Here is a 12,339-nt window from a genome sequence, read left to right as displayed (position 1 = left end):
AAAGGTCTGATGTTTGAGGATATGAGAGGAATATTTTTCTGGTAGAATTAATTGCTTCTGATAGATTAGATAAATGAGATCTTTCAGAGCTTTCTTGAGTCTGAGAGGACTGTTATCTACAAGGAAAAATGTGTTGTGGAAATGAATATTAGAAGCCCTATTTTTACAGTTAACTTTCTTTTCCAAGAAGTCACTTAAAGAAAAAGAAGCAAACTGTGCAGTAGTTCACAATTTTGTTGTTCTGACATATATACTTTTGTGATATATAAGTATAATGGGTAGACTTAAGAGCATTCATGTTGTTCTTTTTGAAATACATTCTGATCAATTTCAGGTTGAATATAAGGAAACAGTTGTTTCCATCTTCAAAAGTAGTTGTACAGGAAAGGCAAGGATCATATCAGTTTGGATCTGTTCTTATTTTACCTTTACTGTTTCAACTGTCTTCAGGGTAAACAGATTTATAACTAGATGCTTGAGAAACACTAGTAAAATATGCAGTGAAACAAGAATAATAATTGCCATGGGAGCAACAGTGAAAAGGCTTTTTGCCAGTTCCACAGACACCAACTAATCAGAATAATTTAAGTCTTGGACACGTTTCAGAAAGGCCATTTATATAACAACTCAAAGTGAACTGTCTAGTTTAGGAGCTCTCCTCTCTATTGTTAATTTATCAGCTTTCATTCTGAGAAAACAGAAGATGCTGCTAATAGTTTTAAAGAATTCGGTAGTAAAGACAAGAGATGAAATGTAGAGCTCTTATTAGCCAGAGTGGTGATTTTCTAACTGATAGAGGGATAGTTTTGTTTCTCACCTATATATCATACTTCAGTGACAGTAATAATAGCTGTGCTCCACATTCCTGTTTTTCAGAAACTCCTTTCTGTAAAGATCAGTAGAAGACCTCAAATGACAGAGATGGTGTTGATGGAAACCACCCTTTCTGTCATCCTGAAACATTCCCTAATTACATTCCTTATTTCACAGAACCTCCCATCTTGAACGTCTCTAGGCTTTCTCCACACTTCAGTTAGAGTTCTCACACTATTGTAGGATATGCTCAGGAAATTAGAGACTGTTGACCAGAGCACATCCTCCATGCCTTTGCTATCAATAGATCAGTTGTATAAACATGAGTTTTGTTTGCGTGAAGGTTAAAACTGAAATTCATGAGACATGACTTCAACATGGGTATAAAAAATGAAGGGTTAAGTACTGTGTACATGTATGTTGTGACACTAAGCAGTGCAGCCTAGACTAGGGAAAGACTTTATCCAAACAGTACACATAGATTTGCCCAAAAGGTATATCACTAGTTGTTTAGGACTATACATGTGTTAACTTTAGAACCATATAAATTAGAGACTTTTTTGAATCCATCAATTAGCTCTTATGAACAGCTGCATTGGTATCAAGCAGATTATCTGCAAACAGTAAAAGCTATAATGCTGTGCTTATGCAACATAAGAAATATTTTAGGCTTTTAGAAGTGAATATTATCTTAAGTTGTGCAATAGCAGAGGTAACAGGGACAACCACCATGTACTTTTACTGTCCTAACATTTCCCCAGAAAAGAGAGGTTTAATGCAGACTGCATAACACAATTATAAAGAAAAATTAAATTACTCAGGTGACTGTACACTTGGGAGGAAGGGGAAAAAAAGAAAGTAGGATATCATGGAAGGAAAATAGGTTTATTTTGTTTTGTAACTATGGATTCTATAACATTAAAATGAAACTAAAGAAAAGACCAATTCTGTGCTCACATCCGAGAACTCAGAAGCTATTGCACATGCTAGACACGTTTACTAATAGGTTGTCAGGTTTGAAAAATCAACTGAGAAATACTTACTAAATTTGCAGATGAAGCAAAGGTGAGAGGATTAAAAGTGCGTCAGGGGGGTGGATTGAGGATGATCATGACAAATGAGAGCAGCATTCTGAAAGAAATAGAAGCAAATTCAATGTGAAAATGTGTGTCTATTCCTAAGAATAGTGTCTGCGCCATTACAGGATGTGAAAAGCTGGGCCAGACCAAGGATTCACATTAATGCTGCACCCAGGCTTGCACACTTCAGGAAAGATGCAAGCCACATAACAAGACCAAAGGAGAGGACTAAGACGAGGTAACAGTTGTGACCTACATGGCTAGAAAAGTGTAGGGGAACATTAAAGGGGCTTAGTTAGTAAAACAGGCAGCAGACAGAAGTAGGACACAAAAATGTTTTTCAGGTTCTTAAAAAGTAGATGCAAAGGAAAGAAATAGTTAGCTCTCCTTGCGCACGGTATATAGGATGAGCGCTGCTGAGAAGAAAGGCAAATGAGAGTAGGAGGTTAGGAATAACTTTGTGACTATGAGCAGTTAAGCTTTGCAGTAGATTGCCTAATGACATGGAAAATCTCCACTGGTAGAGATACCTGAGAAAGTTAGATAAGTGTCTGGCAGGAATATCACAGGTATTATTAAATGCAGATGGACATGATAGATATCTTCTTGATCAATTTTCTCTCCTTCCCATGAAATACATTAAAAAAAAAATACTTTGTTTTTGTCTAGAGTCATTTATGTTTCCCAAATCATTTTAGCTTGAGGCATTTTGTTTGATTCCAGTGCTGAATAACTATTGCTTGCCAAATCCTGGCTGCTGTTGCTTATATGGACCCCGTGACTGAGGCTGAGGAATCTGTGTATTCACATTAGAAGCCCTCTCAACAGACCCGGAGGAAGGAGTAGTTGGAAAATTTGCATTTGAGCTTATATCCCAACATCCAGGCGTGGGTATGGACTTTCACTGGTAGAATCCTGAGACAAGAACAACATGTTGTATCTGTTTTATGAAAAAATATTATATGAAAATTTTATTACTCGTTGAGAGACAGGCTTTATAAGATGAACGTACTAAAATGCTGTCAAAATTTCAGTCAGTCTATCAATACTGAATGACAGAAATACAGTTACCACAACAAGAGGAAGTCATAACAGTACTTCCTTCCAGGATAAATTAGCACAGCAACAGTTTCAGAAAACTTGTTGAGATTCATTGCTACTACCCTTCAGTTGTCACTGTGTTTGCATTTCATTCCTTCTTAAAATGTCAACTATGACTGCCTGTGTCCATGTATGTTGACAGAAAGGTCTTGGAGCAAGGTTTTGGTTCCCCTGAGTCAATGAGCTGTGTCAGTGTCTTGCATGGGGTCAGGATTTTGTCTCCAGTCTTTTCTTTTTCTTCTTATTTAATAGCAGGAATTTTCATCATTTTTATCCTTGCCTTCAGAACAGTAGACAGAAGTCCAGGGTCCTTGGGAAACTTGAGAATCATGGGAATGATTCTTTTTCTAAAAGTAAAATTAAATAAATTAGAACTGGAACAGTGTTACATGAATGGGCTTCTGAGAGCTGGCTAGACCAGTGGCAAATTCCTTGTGCTTATTTTTGATATGATATGACATTGGAACTCAAATGTTTAAAGCTGCCAGATATGTTCATGTCTTTCTCTCAGAATAGGAAATAATGGACATGTTTGTGAGTGTCCTTCAGATGCTCTAAATTCCAGGTTGTGTAATCACCCTGTGTCAAGATTGAGAAGTAAAGTACATATTGCAATTACTCCCCTGGGATAATTGTTGTCTTGTTGAACAAGAATTTCTTTGCCTCGCTCAGCCAATCCTGAAGTATGGAGCACTTTAAATAACAAATAAAATAATTGAATTCATATTTTATTTAGTGAGTGTGGTGCCTTGTATAATCAAAAATGTTTTTGGTTGGATTCACATTCCATGCTGTATTATTCAGCACCACCTCTGGCTCTGAATCCCAGCAGCTGCCCTGGCTCCCAACCTTTACCTGGCAAACATCCTCCTTCAGAAAGCCAATGTTTGCAGGGAATAAGGAACAGAATGGAGCAGCTACATGTGTGTCTTCTAGATACAGTAATATTTGATTACTTAAGAATTTAAAAAAACCCTTATCTCCCATGCATTAACAAATTTAATATTCATTTTTGAAGGACTGGATGATTCTGCACTTCGTAGGTCTGTCCCAAAGCTGAGAGAGATGAAGCACTCATCATTTTTTTACAGATGCTTTTAGCATATTCCTTGCTGTTTTTTTCTTATTCCTTCCACAAACAAATAGTGTCCTGGTTTCAGCTAGGAGAGAGTTAATTTTCCTCCTAGTAGCTGGTATGGTGATGTGTTTTGGATTTAGGATGAGAATAATGCTGATAACACACCGATGTTTTAGCTGTTGCAGAGCAGTGCTTACACAGAGACAAGGACTTTTCAGCTTCTCATGCTGCCCTGCAAGCGATGGGATTAGGGGTGCACCAGGAGCTGAGAGGGGACAGAACCAGGGCAGCTGACCCAGACTGGACAAAACGATGTCCCACACCACATGGCAGCATTCTGAATAATTAATATAGGGTGTCTGGCTGGGGCAGGAGGAACTACTGCTTGGGGACAGACTAATTATTATTTCTTTTCCTTTTCTGTCCTATCACACTGCCTTTATCTCAACCCCTGAGCTTGTACTTTTTTTCCTTCTGATTTTTTTTCCCCCATCCCACTGGGAGAAGCCAGGTGAGCAAACAGATCTGTGGTACTTAACTGCCGGCCAGGTTAAACCACAGTTATGGTACAGGTTTTCTTGTTTTTACTTTGATGGAACTGAACCATCCTTACTTAAAGATTTCCCAATGCATTTCTGAATGTATTGTTGCATTTTCCATTTTTAATCCTCCTCTGAACTATTGTTGTCTGTATTTTATTGAGGCCATCTTGAGACAAAAGAAACCGAAGAAAATAAAAATAATAATAAAAAAAATAATCCATTTTCCTTCCCTCAAAGACTGGGGGCTAATTATGTCAGTATGTGCATCTTTTGGAAATGAATCAGAATTTGAGTTCTTTTCAAACAAAACAAAAAGCCAGGAAGAAGATTTGATTTTTCACTATCACTGTTCATTCACAGCAGGAATAAAGAATATAGCAAAATCTTTGCACTGTGGTTGTAAGTCTGGTGACTTAATGCACAGCATCTGTACATCACAGGAGAGTCTTGCATAGTACTCAGTTGGGCACATAATGAAGATATTAGGATATAAGTTGAATTTGTGAAAGAAAACTTGGAGCAAGCTCTTTTTCAAAGGAGAGCTCAATAATGCTTCAATAGGATGTGACTTCTGAAAGCCTGATTTAATGAATCCACCTCCAGCATGTGCTTTGTGCCCCCACTGCAGTATCTTATTCTCATTACACTATTCCTTAAAATAATTTCTTGGGACCAAACAAGGAACATTATGTTGAGCTGCATTGCACTAACAGAGGATTTTTGTCTTACTAATCTTTTTTTTTTATTATTATTATTTTTATATATATATATATATATACAAAATATACCCTCCAAGTACATGTTTATGTTTAGACCTTTCCAGCAGATGAGTGATTTCAACATAAAGCATCCAATTTTTTTTTATACTTTTTTCTATCTTTCTCATGGAATGAAATCTTATCAAAACTTAGAGATTCATTCTGTCTCTTTGGGAATATCCTTGACAATAATGTGCATCTAAACCATTCTGGCCTGTGGAAGAAGCCTATTGCATCCCTTGTGGTGCATGGCTGTTTCTTGAAAAAACAATATGATGCTGTGCCCTAATTTGCCAGCTCAAATTACTCCTTTTTTTTTTTTTTTTCAGGCAGGAAAGCTGGCAACCTGGGAACATTCTTTCAGATATCAGTTTTGTCAGAGATATGATTGATATCAGAGGTATGATGTTTCTGGATTCAGAAACATTGTTTTTTCTTCCAGTACTGCATTTAAATATGTTATTAGAATAGCAAATCATACAGTCTACTCAGAAACACCTTTGAAAAGAAGATTCATATGGCTAATAGAAACAAGCTACAGGCACATACACATTTTCTCTGCTTCATCCATGAAAGAAGTCTGTCTGTGTGAAAGGCTGATGTGTAAAATTCCCCTTTCTGTATATCTCCCTCCTCCTAGGATGTTTAATGTTTACTCACAAATTAAATGCTATAAAGAAAAGATATATTTTATGCACACAGACAAGAACATGGCTTTCACAAATTTGAGTTAGTGAAAAATCTTGGAAACATAGAAAAACAAGAAAATAACAGTTGTTACTTGTGCTTAGGATTTGGAGACTTTTGCTGCTTCCCAGTAGGAATTGCTTACTACTTTTTCTCCCTGTCCTCTGTTCTGGGTACAAGCAGAAACCTTGCATTCTAAAGTAATTGAATGTACTTGTTAAAAAAAAAAAAATCTCCAGCTAATTCCGCCTTATACTAGATTTACTGATTTGATTGCCAGTTTTCTTGCCATTTTCTCTCTATTCTCATAGTTTTTAGTGTTCTGGACTTAAGTGGGGAAAGAGTTTTTATTCTTTCATTTCTCTTTCTGTGCAGTAGATGAATGGTGGTCATTCTTTGCTGTTTCTCATGGATTATTACTTCTGTCCACAACAGTGGATATAATACATGAAAAAATCATTTTAATACCTGTAATTTTGCCTTCCCTCAGGATTTACTATGTATGAACAAGTTTTCTTGTTATTAAATTGGTAATCTGTCTTATGTTTGGTCTGATATGGCATTTCTGTTTTGGGTGTTTGTCCGAATGAAGGCAAGAAGGAGGATTACATAAAGTTAAACTTTCACATATTGTGAACCTTCTTATTAGTTCAAAGCGGCTATTAGTGGATTTGTTTCATGTGTCTTCTGCCCTGACAGTTGCTTTTAGGAAAGCTCCATTGGTCAATTCGTGCATCAGATCAGAAATGGCATCATTTTTCAAAAAGAGACAGGACAATTCCTTAAGCCTCCGTTCATCTGGTTTGTTACTGGAAGTTTAATTTGAAAGTGGCAGACCCATCATAAGAGAAAACAAAAGACGAAAAAAAGAAAGAATCAATTTAGCCCTTTTATATGAATATGCTATGAAGTGTTATATGTTATGCATTTCAACATTAGACGTGAAGGATTTTGCTAGGATTAATCCCAACCTCATTATATGCAAAGCATGACACTATTTCAGTTTCATTGTTTGAAAGCAGTCTTATGGGGAGGGGGTGGTGGGTGGTAACAAAATAAAGCCCATGGCAGTGGGATTGTAGAGGAAAAAAATACTGTATTCAGAACATATTTTTTTTCATTTAAAACCTTTTTATCATTTCTTTTGGATTTTATTAAATCAATGTTATTTTTCATACTTGTACTTTGAATATTAAGGGTTTAGATTCAGGTTAACTGTTTAGATTCAAGTAACTGATGCCTGTAACAGCTGCTAAGACATCCTAGTTAACCTGTGTTGTTACTTGTTTTGTGTAATTTTTATTTTATTTTTTATTTTTTTTGGAGCTGCGGAAATCATCTAATCTGCTACCTGTCTCTGGCAAGGAAAGGAAAAGAAAGGAGGGGGATGGGGGCTTGCTTTTTGTAAAGTCTAACTGGAAAAACTATTTAAAATTGCTTTAGCTTATGGGTAGCTCCATATCCATGCTACGTTTAGTTTCTGAATAGCCTCTGAGGATCTGAGAATTAAATCAAAAAAAAAAAAAAAAAAAAAAAAAAAAAAAAAAAAAAAAAAAGCAAGCTTAATTGTTAAAGGAAGTTGTTAGTTTAACTTTTTTTTTATTTGTTTTTCCCTCCTCAGCTTTCCATCCTTTGTCCCAAGGGATACCTTAAATTATTTATTTTGAAAATTCTTGCTTCACCCTGTGTTAGATGTTTGTGCTAAAATTGTATTGACATAAACATCTGCACAAATCTCAGTTCAAAAGAATACTTAGTTGAGGGAATTGTTACGGAAACAGCTGCCAGCTGACATCCTGTTACTGCAAGGCTGGAGAGGCTGGCATATAACTAACATTTTTCCCTTTCTGCCTGTTGTGCATAGACAGCTGAGTTGGCCAGAAATTGTATTTCATGTAGTAAAGAGTGAAAGATTAGGCCAGATATTCTAAACAGCCTGAGTGTTACTGACTCCTCATTAATTATTTAGCATGGTTTTGCTCACTTACTGTGACCATCTCAAACAAATCAGGGATATATACAAATTTTAAAGAAGCATAGATGTACCATAACATCCCTGTACACATGAGAAAAAAAATAGTACGGGGGAAAACTGAGATAATGAAATAATTGTCTGATCTTAGTGTAGGTTCTGTCTTGTCAATTTATATCAACAGGTTTAGTCAGAATCACTGTGTTTTTTTGTTTGTTTTTTTGTTTGTTTGTTTTTTAAATTGTTGTTGTTTTCCCTTTTAACTATAAGGGCACAATTACAGTTTTATAAAGCAATTAAATTTTATTTTCATAATTGCTTCATTACTTTTCACTCTTAATTGCCAAAAGGATAAGAGGTGATATCAGATGGGGAAAGGTTTTGGGGGGGAAGAAAGAAAAGATGACATTTTTCAGTATTTTTTATCTTCTAAACTGAAAAAGATTAAGGAACGCTAGCATTGGGTTTTGTGCATGTATTGCAATGCCAGGAGAACATTCTGTTTTCACTGATGTAAGAGTGGGAGTTGTCAGAGAAGGACATCAGGCATTTCTTCTCCATACACTAGTTAAATCCAGAAATTTGATGGCGCAAGAAACATAACACCTGTTTTGTCAGATTTCACATTTTAATGGATTACTGTTGTATTCCACAAGTAATGCCATTTTTATCTAATACATGAAGTGAAGGGCAAGGATCTTATATAGGCCTAGATGATAATTGCCCAATAAATGTTTCATGTGCAACTAAGACAGTGATTAATGCTTGACAGATGAAACGGGAATAGAGAGAGCGCCCATCAATGCCTTTTAAAGGATAACAAAGCAATATGCTTGCATTTGGTTTTCAAAGCTGAGGATGATGAGAGGAGATATACAGCTGTTAGATATCAATGTATTTATGGCTTATGTGTGCCTCTGTCATGAATGACATTGTAAAAAAAAAAAAGTTCTTCATGTGCACTTTTGATGAAATAAAGAAATACAATGTATCATTCTGTCAAGATTATTTTACTTGTCCATTCATTCAAGGTAGGGTAAAAGATCTTGTTCTTGACTTCATAGTTAATCATCTAAATGCATGCCACATTTGGGGTTTTATTTTTTGGCTTTTGCCAATCATATTGAATGCCTGACAATGTAAAGACAATTTTAGAGATAGCCGTGGGTTATTATATGTTTTACAGGTTATGGGCTTGAAAACTAGGAAATTCATCTTTCAAAAATGTGCACTAACAAACAGGGCTTTATCTGATAATATTTGATAAGAAAATATTTTATAGCTCTCTAAATCAAAACATTCATGGTGATCTTATTTCACTGAGTCATGTTTATTTGTTGGTTGTTTTAAAGTACGGTAACGGCCAATGAAATCTTGAACATTGGTATGTTTTGACAAAGTGAGAGTATTTGCTGACAAAATCACTCAAGATCCATTCAAGATAGCATTTTAGCCACTCCAGGCTTTTCTCAGAGCTGACATTTCCCTCTTTGAGGTGTCTGTACTTCAATGGCTGTACTGCTGCATGGGTGCTGTAAAAAAAAAATTTGGAAGGACCCTTGATAACAAAGGTTTCCCTTGAGTGGGAAGGGAAAGAGCCTTGATCATTACCCCGAGGAAAAAATAGCGTGTCATTAATTACTATAAACCAAGTAGTCTTTCTGCAAGTTCAAACTCATCAGAGACTTGCTGTGCCTGAAGTTCCTTGGGAGGATAATAGACAAGAACCAACACCCTGATGCTCACCTTTCATCAACCCATAACAAAAGTCACAGCCCTGACATGCACTGCTAGGCACCATACACACCATTTCCTAGGAGTGGTAGTTTATAACATTTTCTGTCTTTTATTTATTTATATTTTACTTGTTTCATTTAAAAGCAAATGAAAGCCATATACCCATTGTCAGCAGAGTATTCTCTTTGTTTCCTTGTGAGAAGCAAATTAAAGCATGCAGTCATTTTACTTAGAAAATGAGCTAGTGAAATTGTACGTATATACATACAGTACATTGTACGTATATACTGTCCATGCCTGTACTGATGGATAGCTATTATTCTAATACAGCTGAAAAAAAGTTACAGAGGCTAAACAATATGCCATTGGCCAATAGAATTATAACACTGACTTTTATGAATGGAGTAAAACAGAATGATACACTTAGGTTTGAAATGCATTCACCAGAAAACAAGAAAAATAGTCTCTGAATGTTTTGTTCTCTGCCCCCCCACCCCCCACCCCAGCTTTCAGGAGAATTTCCTGAAGGTTTTTATTTTATTCTTTTTGGGCTTCTAAAAACCTTGTTCTCAGGCATCCTTGATGCTTGTGAAAGAAGTTTGAGAAAATAAGTAACTTTGTGTTTAAATGCTCAGAAAGTGGCAATAACGTTCATTTAATGGTATGACTTTTACCCTTTACCTGCAATGCTGTCAGATGTCTGACAGAAACACTTTAAAGCAGTTCAGACTCTACATCTCTCAGCAATATTTCATTCTGGCTCATGTCCTTAAGCTCTGAGTCTCAAAGTTTAAATGCTAACAGTGTGCACTTAATACTGATGAATTCAATATAGTGAGACTATATTCACACCTACGTGATAATCTGCTGACTAGCTAATAAACACTAATTTTCAAATCTCATCCAGCTAATTTAAACTGGATTAGTTGTTTTATCTAACAACATTAAAATAAGAAAATGTCCTAAAAACTGGTGCCTGCATAAGACAAAATATTGAATAACTTCAAAGACTCTCTTCCTTCTTCCACAACCCAATATATTAAAAAATAAATAAAAAATTGAAGCAAGACATGTTTTTTTATGATACATTCTTTAAAAGTGGATCAATGGGAAGTCTATCCATTTAAAACATCTTGACTTCCTTGGGGAAAATGATAGTATATTATTGAATACCTATATCCTAATACGTATTATTCTATTTGTACTGATCTAGGATTGTAACATTCTTTCTCATAAACAGGCAAACTTTAAGACATTGTGTTGTACAATGAAGCATGTAGAGCTTCTGGATGAAGTTTGTCTGTACGCTTACCTCTCCTTCACACGCATGTGTATGAACAAAAAACATCCATCTAGCTTTGCAAGGAAGAGCACAGTTCATACTGTCTGCTGCTATTCATATCCTTAGCTGTCCATACTCAGAAAATGCTCTGCAATGATAATGGTAGATAATGATATTCTGTGTTTCTTTGGGCAGCAGCAGAGTCAACTGTCTCTTGTGGCATTTTCAACCTCTGCCACAGAAACAGTAAAAGCAGAGCTGGATTCCCTCAAGGCAGTACACCACAGGTAAGCAAGATTTGTCACATGTTACAGGAATGTCTCATTTAACATATTAAGGATTCGATCCGTAGTAAATTAGTCAGCAAACATCAGTTCATCTGTTTTCTTGCTATATCAGATTTGTGTACTAACAAACTATGCTGCCTTAGGTGCTATCTAATCACAAAGGAACAAGAAGAGATTTTCTGTTTATTTCTATATTTGTAAACAGGTTCCTACAACGTTGTTAAAAAGCAGCTTGTGGGAGACAGGTTGTAATTCAGATTTGTGTGTACTTTGATCTGAACTGCACATAAGTTGAGTCTGGATATATCAATAATATTCATAACTATTTAATTAAGAGGAAGAAAAGCATTTTTGAATATAAACAAAATATAATATATATATAAAATACAAAATATATACTTATAAATTAAATAAAATACAGTAAATTATATATAAAATGTTTAAACAGGCCTTAGAATATTAGAGCATTTTTAATGTCAACTAGGGGAATTTTTGCCACAGAGAATCCCAACCTGTGAAGAATGGCTAGTAAGTTGCTCAACTTGAATTTAATTACCTTTTCCTATTGAAGTAGGCAAGAAGGTCATCAATATGCATCCAGAATTACACAGCACAGTGCAACAGTAATCTCTGAAAGGTCAATATTTTATCTTTTGTGGTGTTGTCAGGTTTTCCACAAATCAACATAATTAATCATCATAACTGATCATCAAAAAATTTCTACTGTGGAGAAAAAAAAAAATCTCATTTAGAGAAGTGAGTGTTTTTCCTGAAAATAAGTAAACTAATGAGAAAGTTAATTCTAATTAAGTTTGGTGAAGCATTAGCAAATGAAAAGATGAGAAACTACTTTTTTTTTTTTTCTTTTCACAGTATACATATTCTATAATTCTTAACTTAGTAAAAAACTTTTTCAGCTAGAAAGTTTTTAGAAGTTATATTTTCCATAAGAAAAGTCAGTTGCTTCAGCATAACTTGGAATGCCCTGTGGGGATTTTTCATC

The 12,339-nt window shown here is 35.4% G+C and overlaps 1 protein-coding gene across 2 annotated transcripts in view; it reads left to right on the top strand.

Annotated features, from left to right (window-relative positions):
• PLXDC2 (plexin domain containing 2) overlaps positions 1-12,339 on the top strand; it is a 266,388-nt gene that overhangs the window by 33,756 nt on the left and 220,293 nt on the right. The window contains exon 1 of one of the 2 annotated variants that reach the window (XM_082754190.1): positions 5,689-5,771. The exons of the other annotated variant lie outside the window; for it this stretch is intronic. Coding sequence (XP_082610316.1) covers positions 5,756-5,771 — 16 coding nt within the window. The 5' untranslated portion in view covers positions 5,689-5,755. Of the gene's footprint in view, positions 1-5,688; positions 5,772-12,339 lie in introns of those variants that run through there. 2 annotated transcript variants of the gene reach the window in all.

The sequence above is a fragment of the Aythya marila genome, assembly GCF_965140915.1.
Source record: "Aythya marila genome assembly, chromosome: 2".
NCBI lineage: Eukaryota > Metazoa > Chordata > Aves > Anseriformes > Anatidae > Aythya > Aythya marila.
Note: the sequence above shows the minus strand (reverse complement) of the source record. Positions and strands in the feature narration are given on the sequence as shown.